This window comes from Manis pentadactyla, chromosome X (assembly GCF_030020395.1).
Source record: "Manis pentadactyla isolate mManPen7 chromosome X, mManPen7.hap1, whole genome shotgun sequence".
In the NCBI taxonomy this organism is placed as follows: Eukaryota; Metazoa; Chordata; class Mammalia; order Pholidota; family Manidae; genus Manis; species Manis pentadactyla.
Genome location: NC_080038.1, coordinates 63,890,275 through 63,904,388, shown reverse-complemented (window position 1 = coordinate 63,904,388; position 14,114 = coordinate 63,890,275). Strand labels below are relative to the sequence as shown.

The 14,114-nt window shown below is 39.0% G+C and overlaps 1 protein-coding gene across 8 annotated transcripts in view; it reads right to left on the bottom strand.

The window, feature by feature from the left end:
• Positions 1 to 14,114, bottom strand: part of TAF1 (TATA-box binding protein associated factor 1) — a 108,559-nt gene that overhangs the window by 28,417 nt on the left and 66,028 nt on the right. For 5 of the 8 annotated variants that reach the window (XM_057495883.1, XM_057495886.1, XM_036898193.2 and 2 more), the window contains 6 exons: positions 10,618 to 10,716; positions 10,144 to 10,321; positions 6,544 to 6,611; positions 5,304 to 5,426; positions 4,471 to 4,563; positions 4,304 to 4,388 (listed from right to left, as the gene is read on the bottom strand). In XM_057495883.1, the coding sequence (XP_057351866.1) occupies positions 4,304 to 4,388; positions 4,471 to 4,563; positions 5,304 to 5,426; positions 6,544 to 6,611; positions 10,144 to 10,321; positions 10,618 to 10,716 (646 nt within the window). The remainder of the gene's footprint in view (positions 1 to 4,303; positions 4,389 to 4,470; positions 4,564 to 5,303; positions 5,427 to 6,543; positions 6,612 to 10,143; positions 10,322 to 10,617; positions 10,717 to 14,114) is intronic. The other 3 variants (XR_008995251.1, XR_008995252.1, XR_008995250.1) reach the window with 3 other exon arrangements.

Genomic DNA, 14,114 nt, shown 5'->3' with positions numbered 1-14,114 from the left:
TAGTACCATCCTTGCATCCCAGGGATGAATCTCACTTGGTCATGGTGTATGATCCTCTGGATATACTTTTGAATTCGGTTTGCTAATATTTTGTTGAGTATTTTTGCATCTACGTTCATCAGGGATATTGGTCTGTAATTTTCTTTTTTGGTGGGGTCTTTGCCTGGTTTTGGTATTAGGGTGATGTTGGCTTCATAGAATGAGTTTGGGAGTGTTCCCTCCTCTTCTATTTTATGGAAAACTTTTAGGAGAATCGGTATTATATCTTCTCTGTATATCTGATAAAATTCTGAGGTAAATCCATCTGGCCCCGGGGTTTTGTTCTTGGGTAGTTTTTTGATTACTGATTCAATTTCGTTGCTGGTAATTGGTCTATTTAGTTTTTCTGTTTCTTTCTGTGTCAGTCTTGGAAGGTTGTATTTGTCTAGGACGTTGTCCATTTCTCCTAGGTTTTCCAGCTTGTTAGCATATAGGTTTTCATAGTATTCTCTAATAATTCTTTGTATTACTGTGGGGTCCGTCGTGATTTTTCCTTTCTCTTTTCTGATTCTGTTGATGTGTGTTGACTCTCTTTTTCTATTAATAAGTCTGGCTAGAGGCTTATCTATTTTGTTTATTTTCTCGAAGAACCAGCTCTTGGTTTCATTGATTTTTTTTCTATTGTTTTATAATACTCAATTGTATTTATTTCTACTCTGATCTTTATTATGTCCCTCCGTCTGCTGACCTTATGCCCCATTTTTTCTTCTTTTTCCAATTCTGATAATTGTGACATTAGACTATTCATTTGGGATTGTTCTTCCTTCTTCACATATGCCTGGATTGCTATATACTTTCCTCTTAAGACTGCTTTTGCTGCGTCCCACAGAAGTTGGGGCTTTGTCTTGTTGTTGTCATTTGTTTCCATATATTGCTGGATCTCCATTTTAATTTGGTCATTGATCCATTGATTATTTAGTAGCATGTTGTTAAGCCTCCATGTGTTTGTGAGCCTTTTTGCTTTCTTTGTATAATTTACTTCTAGTTTTATACCTTTGTGGTCTGAAACGTTGGTTGGTAGGATTTCAATCTTTTTTAATTTACTGAGGCTCTTTTTGTGGCCTAGTATGTGGTCTATTCTGGAGAATGTTCCATGTGCACTTGAGAAGAATGTGTATCCTATTGCTTTTGGGTGTAGAGTTCTGTAGATGTCTATTAGGTGCATCTGTTCTAGTGTGTTGTTCAGTGCCTCTGTGTCCTTATTTTCTGTCTAGTGGATCTGTCCTATGGAGTGAGTGGTGTGTTAAGGTCTCCCAAAATGAATGCATTGCATTCTATTTCCTCCTTTAATTCTGCTAGTATTTGTTTCACATATATTGGGTGCATATATATTTACAATGGTTATATTCTCTTGATGGACTGAGCCCTTTATCATTATGTAATGTCCTTCTTTATCTCTTTTTACTTTCTTTATTTTGAAGTCTATTTTGTCTGATACTAGTATTGCAACACCTGCTTTTTTCTCTCTGTTGTTTGCATGAAATATCTTTTTCCATCCCTTGACTTTTAATCTGTGCATGTCTTTGGGTTTGAGGTGAGTCTCTTGTAAGCAGCATATAGATGGGTCTTGCTTTTTTATGTATTCTATTACTATGTGTCTTTTGATTGGCGCGTGCAGTCCATTTACTTTTAGGGTGATTATTGAAAGATATGTACTTATTGGCATTGCAGGCTTTAGATTCACGGTTACCACGGTCAAGGTTAGCTTGTTTACTACCTTACTGTCTAACTTAACTCACTTGTTGAACTATTATAAACACAGTCTGATGATTATTTCTCTCCCTTCTTATTCCTCCTCCACTATTCTTCATATGTTGGGTGTTTTGTTCTGTGCTCTTTTTAGGTGTGCTCCCATCTAGAGCAGTCCCTCTAAGATACCCTGTAGAGGTGGTTTGTGGGAGGCAAATTCCCTCAACTTTTGCTTGTCTGGAAATTATTTCATAACTCCTTCATATTTAAATGATAATCATGCTGGATACAGTATCCTTGTTTCAAGGCCCTTCTGTTTCATTGCAATAAATATATCATGCCATTCTCTTCTGGCGTGTAAGGTTTCAGTTGAGAAGTCTGATGATAGCCTGATGGGTTTTCCTTTGTAGGTGACCTTTTTTCTCTCTCTGGGTGCCTTTAATACTCTGTCCTTGTCCTTGATCTTTGCCATTTTAATTATTATGTGTCTTGGTGTTGTCCTCTTTGGGTCCCGTGTCTTGGGAGTTCTGTGTGCCTCCGTAGTCCGAGCAACTATTTCCTCCCCCAGTTTGGGGAAGTTCTCAGCAATTATTTCTTCAAAGACACTTTCTATCCCTTTTTCTCTCTTCTTCTGTTACCCCTATAATGTGGATATTGTTCCTTTGGATTGGTCGCACAGTTCTCTTAATATTGTTTCATTCCTGGAGATCCTTTTATCTCTCTCTGCGTCAGCTTCTATGTGTTCCTGTTCTCTGGTTTCTATTCCATCAATGGCCTCTTGCATCTTATCCATTCAGCTTATATATCCTTCCAGAGTTTGTTTCACTTCTGTAATCTCCCTCCGGACATCTGTAATCTTCCTCCGGACTTCATCCCTTAGCTCTTGCATATTTCTCTGCAGCTCTGTCAGCATGTTTATGATTTTTATTTTGAATTCTTTTTCAGGGAGACTGGTTAGGTCTGTCTCTGCAGATCCTCTCTCAGGTGTTGTCTGAACTATCTTGGACTGGACTAAATTTTTTTGCCTTTTCATGGTGATAGCAGTGGCTGTAGGCAGGTTGCGGGTGTGTCAGCTGGGAGAAGAAAGTCCTTTCCTGCTTGCTGGATGCCTTGCCTTTCTCCGCTGCCTGTGTCGGTTACCCGCACTCTTGGAGCAGCCACTGGGTTAGTCCCCTAAGCTGCTGTGGACGGGGTCTCTGTCAGAGCAGCGCAGAGCCCTGTGGGGAACGGCAGGCATGCCAGGTGCGCTTCTCCGTGTTTGCAGTGCCCCTGCTGGGCAGGTGGGTGCCAGCAGCGGCCTTTGGGTCTGGCCCAGGCGGCTGTGCATTGGGCTGGGATTCCGGTCGGCTGCTGGGAGCGCGCCTGCTCCCTCTGGTTCCACTGCAGGTGCGTGCTGGGCTCTCCTGCGCGGGCCTCTACCGGGCTCCTCTGGCTCCATTGCCACCGGTGCACACGAGCCACACCCAGGCTGTTCGGTCGCTGCCACTACGGGCTTGCACAAGCCTCTCCTGTCCCCCTCTGGCGCTGTTGGCGTATGCAATCTGCTTCCGGTCCCTTCTGGCACCGCTGCCCCCGGCACGCGCTGCCACTCTCCCTCTACTGGGCCAGTGTGTCGGGGTCCATGCCAGTTGGAGGAACGACTGGCAGGCTGCTTAGTGCCGTGAGGGGCTTCAGAGCTGCACTGCCTCCCCGGGGTTTAGGGCGCCTAAGGTTCCCTGGGATTCCCAGATGCTAGCTAAGTGTGCCAGGACGACTTTGTCCAGCTATGAGGTCCTTGTCTCTTTAAGACTTGCAGAAAGCACTCGCTTTTCTTTGGTCTCAGGGGCAGCGGTTGCGGGGACCTGCCCACAGGTTTTGCTTTTCCGTTTCTCTAATATCCAGCACCCCGTGCCCCTTGTGTCTGCACTCCGGGTGCAGATTTCTAGAGCTGGTTGTTTAGAAGTCCTGGGCTTTCACTCCCTACCCATTCCGACCCCTTTCTTCCTGCTGGGTTCTGGGGTGGGAGGGTGTTCGGGTCCCACCTGGCCATGGCTTGTATCTTACCCCCTTCGTGTGATGTTGAGTTCTCACAGATGTAGATGTATCCTGGCTGTTATACTGCATCCACTGGTGTCTCTTTTAGGAATAGTTGTATTTATTGTATTTTCATGAATATATATGTTTTGGGGAGGAGATTTCCTCTGAACTACTCACGCCACCATCTTCCTGTGATCCCACCTACAGTCACATATTTTCTTAAGTTTCATCTAAGTGCCTGGGGCATCGGTGAGTTTTATATCTCATGAAAAACAGTGATGGCTCCAACCTCAAAGTGATATCCATTTGATTTTCATTTTCATCTCATTTTTTGTGCTTTCCAAAGTTAAAAAGTGTACATTGCTTTTTCATCATTAAAAGTAGCAAACTTTACATAATATGTACAATAAAGTATGTTTTTTTTAAAAAGGCAAAGTCACTTGACTGATTCTGCTATCAGTGCTCAAAGCTATTTTACACACTTAAATTTTAATAATGCTAACTAATATTGGATGAATAGACTGATGGAAAGAGGGGGGAAAAAAGGAGAAATACACACCATTGTACTTAACACTGTTGGCCAGAATAAGGTTGACATCATCCAGAAAGCTGTCCCGACCCTGATACTTGTGCTTGGAGATATTCTGTGATTAAAAGAATCAGGGACTCAGATGCGCATACGACATTATTTGATTCCAAAAAGACATTTTAGGACAAACCACTCACCTTACGTATAGTCTCTAAATCCATTGGACTCACAATCACTTTGTAATAATCTGGAACGAACTTCTTATTAACTGGGTGATGAAATGGCCAAGACTAGTTATAAGAAAGCATGAGAAATAATTAAATGGAAAATCATTCTTTATACCAGAAATTCTCAACCTAATCACTAATATTCCTAAGAGTCTGACAAAAGCTATGAACTCTCTCCCCAGAAAGACATAGTTACATAAAACTTTGCATATAATTTAAGAGGTTCATGGAATCCTTTAAAGGTTCCTATGCCCTGATAGGGTAAGACCTCCTGCTCTATACTTACAATTAAAATTTCTTATCCCCAGCTTCATCCAGAAGTTTTATAGCATTGCACATATATAACATATGCCTACAACCTGAATGCTAACAGTTCAGAATTCCTAGGGAGTATCATTACAACAAAATGATACATAGAATCAACACAGTAGCCCTGGACATGAAGTTGTAAAAGATAAAACATGAAGATTATGACAAACACTGGTTAACTATCAAACTGTCATTTGTCATGAAGCACCTCTAAATTCAAAGCCTCCCACTAGCTGGCATCCTAATCTCTCTACAGAGCTATTCAGGAACATTGAAGTACTGAATGGCAAAATAGGCAGAATAAGGCTATATATCCATAGATTCCTGGCCTCTTTGATTTCAATGATAATGTCTCACACAGCAAAAAGGTTGGTTTTTAAAATTACATCACTTTGAATCGATAAATACCACCCTCCAGATTCCCCACATACATATACATGCAAATCCTATTTCCCTGTACTGTCTTCACAATATTTAGCATGAAGACCACTTACATCTGCAACTGCCATCATTTTCTGGGTGACAATGTTGTCTAGAATGAAAGAAAATGCCACTTGGTCATCATCATCCAGCAAGGGGTTGATAGCTTTCTCTAAACGAGCCAATTTGTCTTCTTTCTGACACAAAACAAAGCAAAAGGAAAGAGCAGTTTTCCTGAGGTGTGATCACCACAGAAAATTAAGGAGAATTTACAGTTCAGTTGTCTATTGCCCTTGAGCCAGAAAGTCTAACTTTTGAATTGTCAGCTACTCAGTTCCAGGCAAAAAGTCCAGATAAATGATACTCCAGTAAAAGATCAAAGAGAGGTATCAACCAATACATACAAAAGGATCAAAGGGATATACCAACCACTCTCTTAGGTATTCTATCTTCTATTCCTATAGATCACCAAAAATATACATTCCTGGGTCTCAATAGCTTAGCTCCCACAACAAAACACCTTTACCAATTAGATTTTAATATCATGTTCTTTCTGCTACAACACTATTGCTGAAAGCACTGAACACTTTATTGGTGATTACTGACTTCTCTATAAGGGAATCTAACCCAATAAACTGATTTCAGACCATACTAGGAAAAAATTTATGTTTTAATTATTCCTCATCCTCACAAACACTTAGTATTTTCAGGGTTTTGTTTTGTTTGATTTTTTGTCTTTTTAAATTTTAGCTTCTGGTAGGTATGTTGGTTTAAATTTGCGTTTTCCCAATGATCAAGTTGAGAATCTTCTCATGTTTATCGGTCATTTAGTAATCCTCTTTTATGAGATGTCTACTTCATATTAACATCATTATCAACTTGTATTTTTATAAGCTTGTAAGGTGCCTTTTTCTTTTTTTTTTTGGTAAGAAGATGGAATATAGGAACATTATCTTTTAAAAATTAAAATTCCTCCCTGCCAGAACTGTCTTTTAGCTCCAGCTGGCTTTCTGGGAAGTCACTTTCCTTGGCCCTTTTTCAAGAGTTATGTGGGTTCTAGATTTTAATCCTAGCTCTACTATTTAGTAGTCAGGGTGCCCAGGGCAAGTCATTTTCTTCTATGAACCTCAGTTTTTCCATCTACAAAAAAGGATTGGACAATATGATTTCTAAGGTCCCTTCCAGACTCTAACATACTGAAGATATGCTACTCCCACACTCCTCTACTCCTCTTTCTGTTAATGTCCTACTTCCTCAACCCTGCTCCCACCACCTTCAAATTCTACTGCCTTTCTCTCATTTTAAATGTCTTACCTCTTTGAGTTTTTCATCACAGAGATCCAGCATGGATTGAGAGATCTGGGTCAGTGAGTGCTTCGGACCTAAATTACAGCAGAACATTATGAGAGGGGACCATTAAGATTAGGAGGCAAGAGCTGCCAATACCTCTCCAGACTTATAACATATTTACTCAAGCACCTAATACAACTATACGCCAGGCACCAGCCTTGCTGCTGAGTCAGACAGGTATACTAGTCTTAGCTCCATTTTTCAGGGCTTAACACAGCAGATCCACACTACATATGAATAAACTAATTTTAACTCTTCCTTATTTGTGTATCTCTACCCATAGTACTACTACTATTGATACTGCTGCCTTTAATACCTTGTAAATGATACTATAGACAGGGAATGACAATCTGCTGAAAGATGGCTGAGAAGATCAATTCATGATCTTTCCATACTTAGCATATAAAATTTGTGATTGCAATTTTCATTTACAGAACTCCTGGTTTATGATGTCCTCCCAAAATATGGCTAATCCAAACCTTTGCCACACAACAATCCCTGTCCCATCTCAGACTATTAGTTTCCCTGAACTCCTTTAGGAAAATCCTTGAATGATCTTTTACACTCCTCCTACTTACAGTTGCCCTAATTTAAGCGAATTTAGTGTAAAATGGTGATATCAGTGGATACATTGTAGCTGAAGTCATGAGAAAGAAAAAGGTAGGAAATGATTAGATAAAGTCCCCCCAGAAAAGGGAGAGGATTGAGGAGGAACAAGTGGTCAACAGTGCTGAATGAACTAAAGTTCAAGAAAGGTATTCCCAAGCACATGATAAAATGTTCAACAGCAAAGACAAATACTGTATGATCTCACTTCTATGTGGGATCCAAAAAAATCAACACGACCACTACCAAAAATCCAAACCCACAGAAAAAGATATCAGACTTATCAGAGGTGGTGTTGGGCAAGGGAGTTATAGGAAGGTGGTCAAAAGGCACAAACTTCCAGTTATAAGATAAATTAAGGATTAGGGACATAATGTACAATGTGATGACTGTAATTAACACTGCTGTATGGATATATAGGAAAGTTGTTAAGTATATTTTAAGAGTTTCATCAAAATGAAGCAAAATTTTTCTTTTTATTGCACCTGTGTAAGATGGTGGATGCTAACTAAACTTACTGTGGTAATCATTTGACAACACATGTAAGTCAAATTTACTACACTATACACCTGAAACTTACACAGTGCTGTATGTCAATTCTATCTCAAAGATGGAGGGAAAAAAGGATGCTCAACATCATTAGTCATTAGGGAAATGTAAATGAATACAACAGTAAGATACCACTTCACATCCACAAGATGGTTAAAATAAAAAAGATGGACAATAAATAACAAGTACTGACAAAAAATGTGGAGAAATTGGAACTCTTATTACACACTGGGATTTTAAAACAGTGCAGTTGCTCTGAAGAAACAGTTTGGCAGTTCAAAAAGTTAAACATAGAGTTACCATCTGTTACAAGCAATTCTACTCCTAGATATTTATCCAAGAGAAATTAAAACAAATGTCCACATAATAGTTTATACACAAATGTTCACAGCAGCATATCTGTATTAGCCAAAAAACACAAAACAACCCGGTGTCCATAAACTGATGAACAGATTTTTAAAAACAGGGTCTCTGCACAAAGGAATATCATGTGGTAATAAAAAGAGGTAATAAATACCAATACATGCTACAACATGGATAACTCACATTAAAACTGACGACTTTAAGTGGGTGAATTATATAGTGTACAAATTATATCACAATAACGCTGTTTAAATAAAAGATTTCTGAAATAGGCCATCTGATCCACCAACAGTTAGGAAGCTGCTAGTACTTCTGCAGAAGGCAACTGCAGAGTTGTGAGGTACAAATGGGAAATGAGGAAGTGGAGGAGTATATGGAGCATGGTGGTCAAGAGCATAGGCGTTAGATAAGATATACTTGCATTCACATCTCTGCTACTTTTTAGCAGAATGACCACCACCTTGGTCTGAGGAAGAAAGAAGATTGAGCTAGAGAGGTATGTAAGGCTGTAAGACAGTCCTAACTTTAAAATTTTCTTCTTTTTTTTTAATAACATCTCCACCTAAATGACCCACAGATACCCCCAAACTCCATATACTTTGCTTTCCATTCCCCTTCCAATCTGATTTTTGCTTTAAGTATTTATCCTTGCAACTTGAATGACAGTTGGACCTAACAAAGTTATTCTTCCCTTGTATGTGTCTGGCACTCTGCTAGGCCCTGGGAATACAAAGACGAGTAAGACATGGTCTCTCTAGGAGGACACAAAGTTGTGGGAGAATCAGACACATAAATAATTATATATAACATAACAAGACCTAAAAACATAGATTTAATTGTGCTGGAGAGCACAAAGGACCAAAAAATGGATACTTCAGGCAATTTGAGCAAGTAAGTCTTCATGAAGAGATGATATGAACTGGTCTGGAAATATGAATGGAAATTTACCACTGAAAGGGAAGAAAGGGCATTCCAGAGAGCAAAGACTGTACAGAGACATGAAGAAATAGCATAGGATATTTAGTGAAGTATATGTAGTGTGGCAGGAGTCTACAGTAGTTGTGAGAACCAGTCACAAGTGATGAGACTAGATAAATGGGTTAGGCCTGCTTGTGAAAGGTCTTAAAATCTAGGTATTACTAATGTCTAAGTTGTACAGATGAGAAAACTGAGGAGATTATATAACTTGTCTGAGGTAACTCAATAAGTGGCAGAGCCATTATTCATACTCTGGCTGTACTCTTGATCCCTATGTTTATATATGAACCTATGGTCAAGGATATAACTAGAAATCAGAAAATTTTATCCTTTACGTGCAGAAGCTATATTGTTTATCCTCTTTTAAGACTCAGAAAACAGATTTCTTCCTCCTTGCCTTTCCAGCTTTTGAGCAAAATGGACATGTAACTGCCCCTATGTTAAAAGATCTGTAGATCAAATCAAAGATTCACATACAGCAAATATGGTCACAAGCAGTTTCTGCACAGGTTCCATCCACACAGAATCTCTCTCCCTTCTGCTTACTTAGGCCCACTTCTTCCCCCACTACTCACCATGAAATTCTTTCAGTTCAACAGATACACTCCAAATTATACAGAGGGTACATTAAAAAGTGGGAAAAAGCAGCAGCACTATTTGTGACTTCAGTGGGGTATGAGGGAGGACTTGATGATATGGGTGAATGTAGTAACCACAATGTTTTTCATGTAAAACCTTCATAAGAGAGTTTACCAATGATACCTTAATAAAAAAAAATCTCAGGCTTGTCCTGAGAATTACAGTATGTAAGTAAATAGATGTCAAGTGCTTAACACAGTACATGGCACTTAGAAAATGTTAAATAAATGTTACGATTTATTCTCTTCTAAAAAAAAAGCAGTATTTATTAAATGACTAAAACATGTATACATGACTTTCATAACCCCAAAAAGCCCCAATACATTGTGTGCCCTTTCAGTGTCCAAGCTAGTGTGAATTTAGGACTACTAAGGGATAAATAAGGATCTGAAAGGTGACCTTTGTAGTCAAGGATCAGGTGATTCTTACCATTGTAAGTTGCACTGTTTTTTACAATTAATTCCAAATGGTCTCTGAACTCTTCCCGAGATGGGTAGAGGCGTTTACGCACATTTTCACGAAGTGTTTGTAAGTCCATTGGTCGAGTGATAATTTTGTAGTAGTCTTTTACAACCTTTCCATTGACTGGAGTGTGGAAAGGGTATGTCTGTGCAAACAAAATTCATCACCATTAATGAGCAAAGAACACTTGCCAGAGCCAATTCCTGAAGACTCACATCTTACCTGTATAAGTGGCTATCAACTCTCAAAGGAATCTTTCTAGATGGAACAGGTCTGACTTCCTCTTTAACTAAACCGTTAAAGAAAAAACAAAACAACTATATGCCGAAAAATTAGGAGGTCCAGGCAGCTACCACTCTATCTACTGCCCTGTATCTGTAATCACACACAGAAGAAAGGGACTTGCCATCCTTACTGTTGATATGAATGCAATGAACTCACATTTGGAAGCTCTCTCATGTCACTGATGATACACTCCAAGATGGAGGACAATGTCACCATGGGGTCTGTCCGGCGCCGGTGGATGGACTTATGAGGTCTCTACAGAGAAACAAGAAATAAGAATGCTACTTTTTTATTTTTTATTTTGGTATCATTAATGTACAATTACATGAGCAACATTATGGTTACTACACTCCCCCCATCATCAAGTCCCCACCACATACCCCACTATAGTCATTGTCCATCAGTGTAGCAAGATGCTATAGAATCACTACTTTTCATCTCTGTGTTGTACTGCCTTCTGCATGAGCCCCGCCCTACATTATGTGTGCCTATCGTAATGGGCCTTTTGCCCTCGTATCTCTCCCTTCCCAACCATCCTCCCCAATCCCTTTCCCTTTGGTAACTGTTAGTCCAATCTACGGTTCTGTGACTCTGATGCTGTTTTGTTTCTTCAGTTTTTTCTTTGTTCTTGTACTCCACAGATAAGTGAAGTCATTTGATACTTGTCTTTCTCCACCTGGCTTATTTCACTGAGCATAATACCCTCTAGCTCCATCCATGTTGTTGCAAATGGTAGGATTTGTTTTCCTCTTAAGGCTCAATAATATTCCATTGTGTGTATGCACCACTTCTTCTTTATCCGTTCATCTACTGATGGACACAGGTCGCTCCCATTTCCTGGCTACTGTAAATAGTCCTGCGATAAACATAGGGGTGCATGTCTTTTTCAAACTGTGCTGATACATTCTTAGGGTAAATAACTAGGAGTGGAAATCCAGGATCAAATGGTATTTCTATTTTGAGCTTTTTGAGGAATATCCATACTGCTTTCCACAATGGAAACTAATTTACATTCCCACCAGCAGTGTAGGAGGGTTCCCCTTTTCGATGGTGGCTATCCTAACTGATGTGAGGAAATATGTCATTTTGGTTCTAATTTGCGTTACACTAATGATTAGCACTGTGGAGCATCTTTTCATGTGCCTGTTGGCCGTTTCCATTTCTTCTTTGGAGAAGTGTCTGTTCAGAACCTATGCCTATTTTTTAATTGGATTATTTGCTTTTTGTTTATTGAGGTGGGTGAGCTTTTTATATTTTGGATGTCAACCCTTTATCGGACCTGTCATTTATGAATATATTCTCCGATACAGCAGGATGCCTTTTTGTTCCATTGATGGTTTCCTTTGCTGTACAGAAGTTTCTCAGCTTGATAAAGCCCCATTTGTTCATTTTTGCTTTTCTTTTCCTTGCCCGGGACATATGTTCATGAATAAGTTGTTCATGTTTATGTCCAAGAGATTTTTGCCTATGTTTTTGTCTAAGAGTTTTATGATTTCATGACTTACATTCAGGTCTTTGATCCATTTTGAATTTACTTTTGTGTATGGGGATAGACAATGATCCAATTTTATTCTCTTACACGTAGCTGTCTAGTTTTGCCAACACCAGCTGCTGAAGAGGCTGTCATTTCCTCATTGTATGTCCATGGCTCCTTTATCGTATATTAATTGACCATATATTTTTGGGTTAATATCTGGATTCCCTATTCTGTTCCACTGGTCTATGGGTCTGTTCTTGGGCCAGTACCAAATTGTCTACATTACTGTGGCTTTGTAGAAGAGATTGAGGTTGGGAAGCGAGATCCCCTCTACCTTATTCTTCCTTCTCAGGACTGCTTTGGCATTCGGGGTCTTTTGTGGTTCCATGTGAATTTTAAAACTATTTGTTCAAGTTCGTTGAAGAATGCTGTTGGTATTTTGATAGGGATTGCATTGAATCTGTAGATTGCTTTAGGCAGGATGGCCATTTTGACAATATTAATTCTTCGTAGCCAAGAGCATGGGATGAGTTTCCATTTATTACTGTCCTCTTTAATTTCTCTTAAGAGTGTCTTATAGTTTTCAGGGCATAGGTCTTTCACTTCCTTGGTTAGGTTTATTCCTAGGTATTTTTTTTTTTGATGCAATTGTGAATGGAAATGTTTTCCTGATTTCTCTTTCTGCTAGTTCATTGTTAGTGTGTAGGAAAGCAACAGATTTCTGTGTATTAATTTTGTATCCTGCAAGTTTGCTGAATTCAGGTATCTGTTCTAGTAGTTTTGGAGTGGGGTCTTTAGGGTTTTTTATGTACGATATCATGTCAACTGCAAATAGTGACAGTTGACTTCTTCTTGACCAGTCTGGATGCCCTGTATTTCTTTGTTTTGTCTGATTGCCGTGGCTAGGACCTCCAGTACTATGTTAAGTGACAGTGGGGAGAGTGGGCATCCCTGTCTTGTTCCCGATCTCAGAGGAAAAGCTTTCAGCTTCTCGCTGTTCAGTATGATGTTGTCTGTGGGTTTGTCATATATGGCCTTTTTTATGTTGAGGTGCTAGCCCTCTATACCCATTTTTTGGAGAGCTTTTATCATGAATGGATGTTGAACATTGTTGAATGCTTTTCCGGCATCTACGGAGATGATCATGTGGTTTTTGTCCTTCATTTTGTTGATGTGGTGGATGACGTTGATGGATTTTCAAATGTACAATCCTTGCAACCCTGAGATGAATCTCACTTGATCATGGTGTATGATCCTCTTAATGTATTTTTGAGTTCAGTTTGCTAATATTTTGTTGAGTATTTTCGCATCTATGTTCCTCAGGGATATTGGTCTGTAATTTTCTTTTTTTGTGGTGTCTTTGCCTGGTTTTGGTATTAGAGTGATGCTGGCTTCAAAAAATGAGTTTGCAGTATTCCCTCCTTTTATATTTTTTGGAAAACTTTAAGGAGAATGGGTATTATGTCTTCTCTAAATGCCTGATAAAATTAAGTGGTGAATCCATCTGGCCTGGAGCTTTTGTTCTTGGGTAGTTTTTTTATTACCAATTCAATTTCATTGCTAATTGGTCTGTTTAGGTTTTCTGTTTCTTCCTTGGTCACTCTTGGAAGGTTGTGTTTTTCTAGGAAGTTGTCCATTTCTTCTAGGTTTTGCAGTTGTTAGCATATAGGTTTTCATAGTATTCTCTAATAATTCTTTGTATTTGTGTGGGGTACGTCATGATTTTTCCTTTCTCATTTCTGATTCTGTTTATGTGTGTAGATTCTCTTTTTCTCTTTATAAATCTGGCTAGGGGTTTATCTATTTTGTTCATTTTCTCAAAGAACCACCTCTTGTTTCCATTGATTTTTTTCTACTGTTTTGTTTTTCTCAATTTTATTTATTTCTGCTCTAATCTTTATCATGTCCCTCCTTCTGTTGACTATGGGCCTCATTTGCTCTTCTTTTTCCAGTTTCAATAATTTTGACTTTAGACTATTCATTTGTGATTGTTCTTCCTTCTTTAAATAGGCCTGGATTGCTATATAGTTTCTTCTTAGAACTGCCTCCACTGCATCCCACAGAATTTGGTGCATTGTGCTGTTGTTTTCATTTGTCGCCATATATTGCTCAATCTCTATTATAATTTGGTCATTGATCCACTGATTATTTGGGAGCATGTTGTTAAACCTCCATG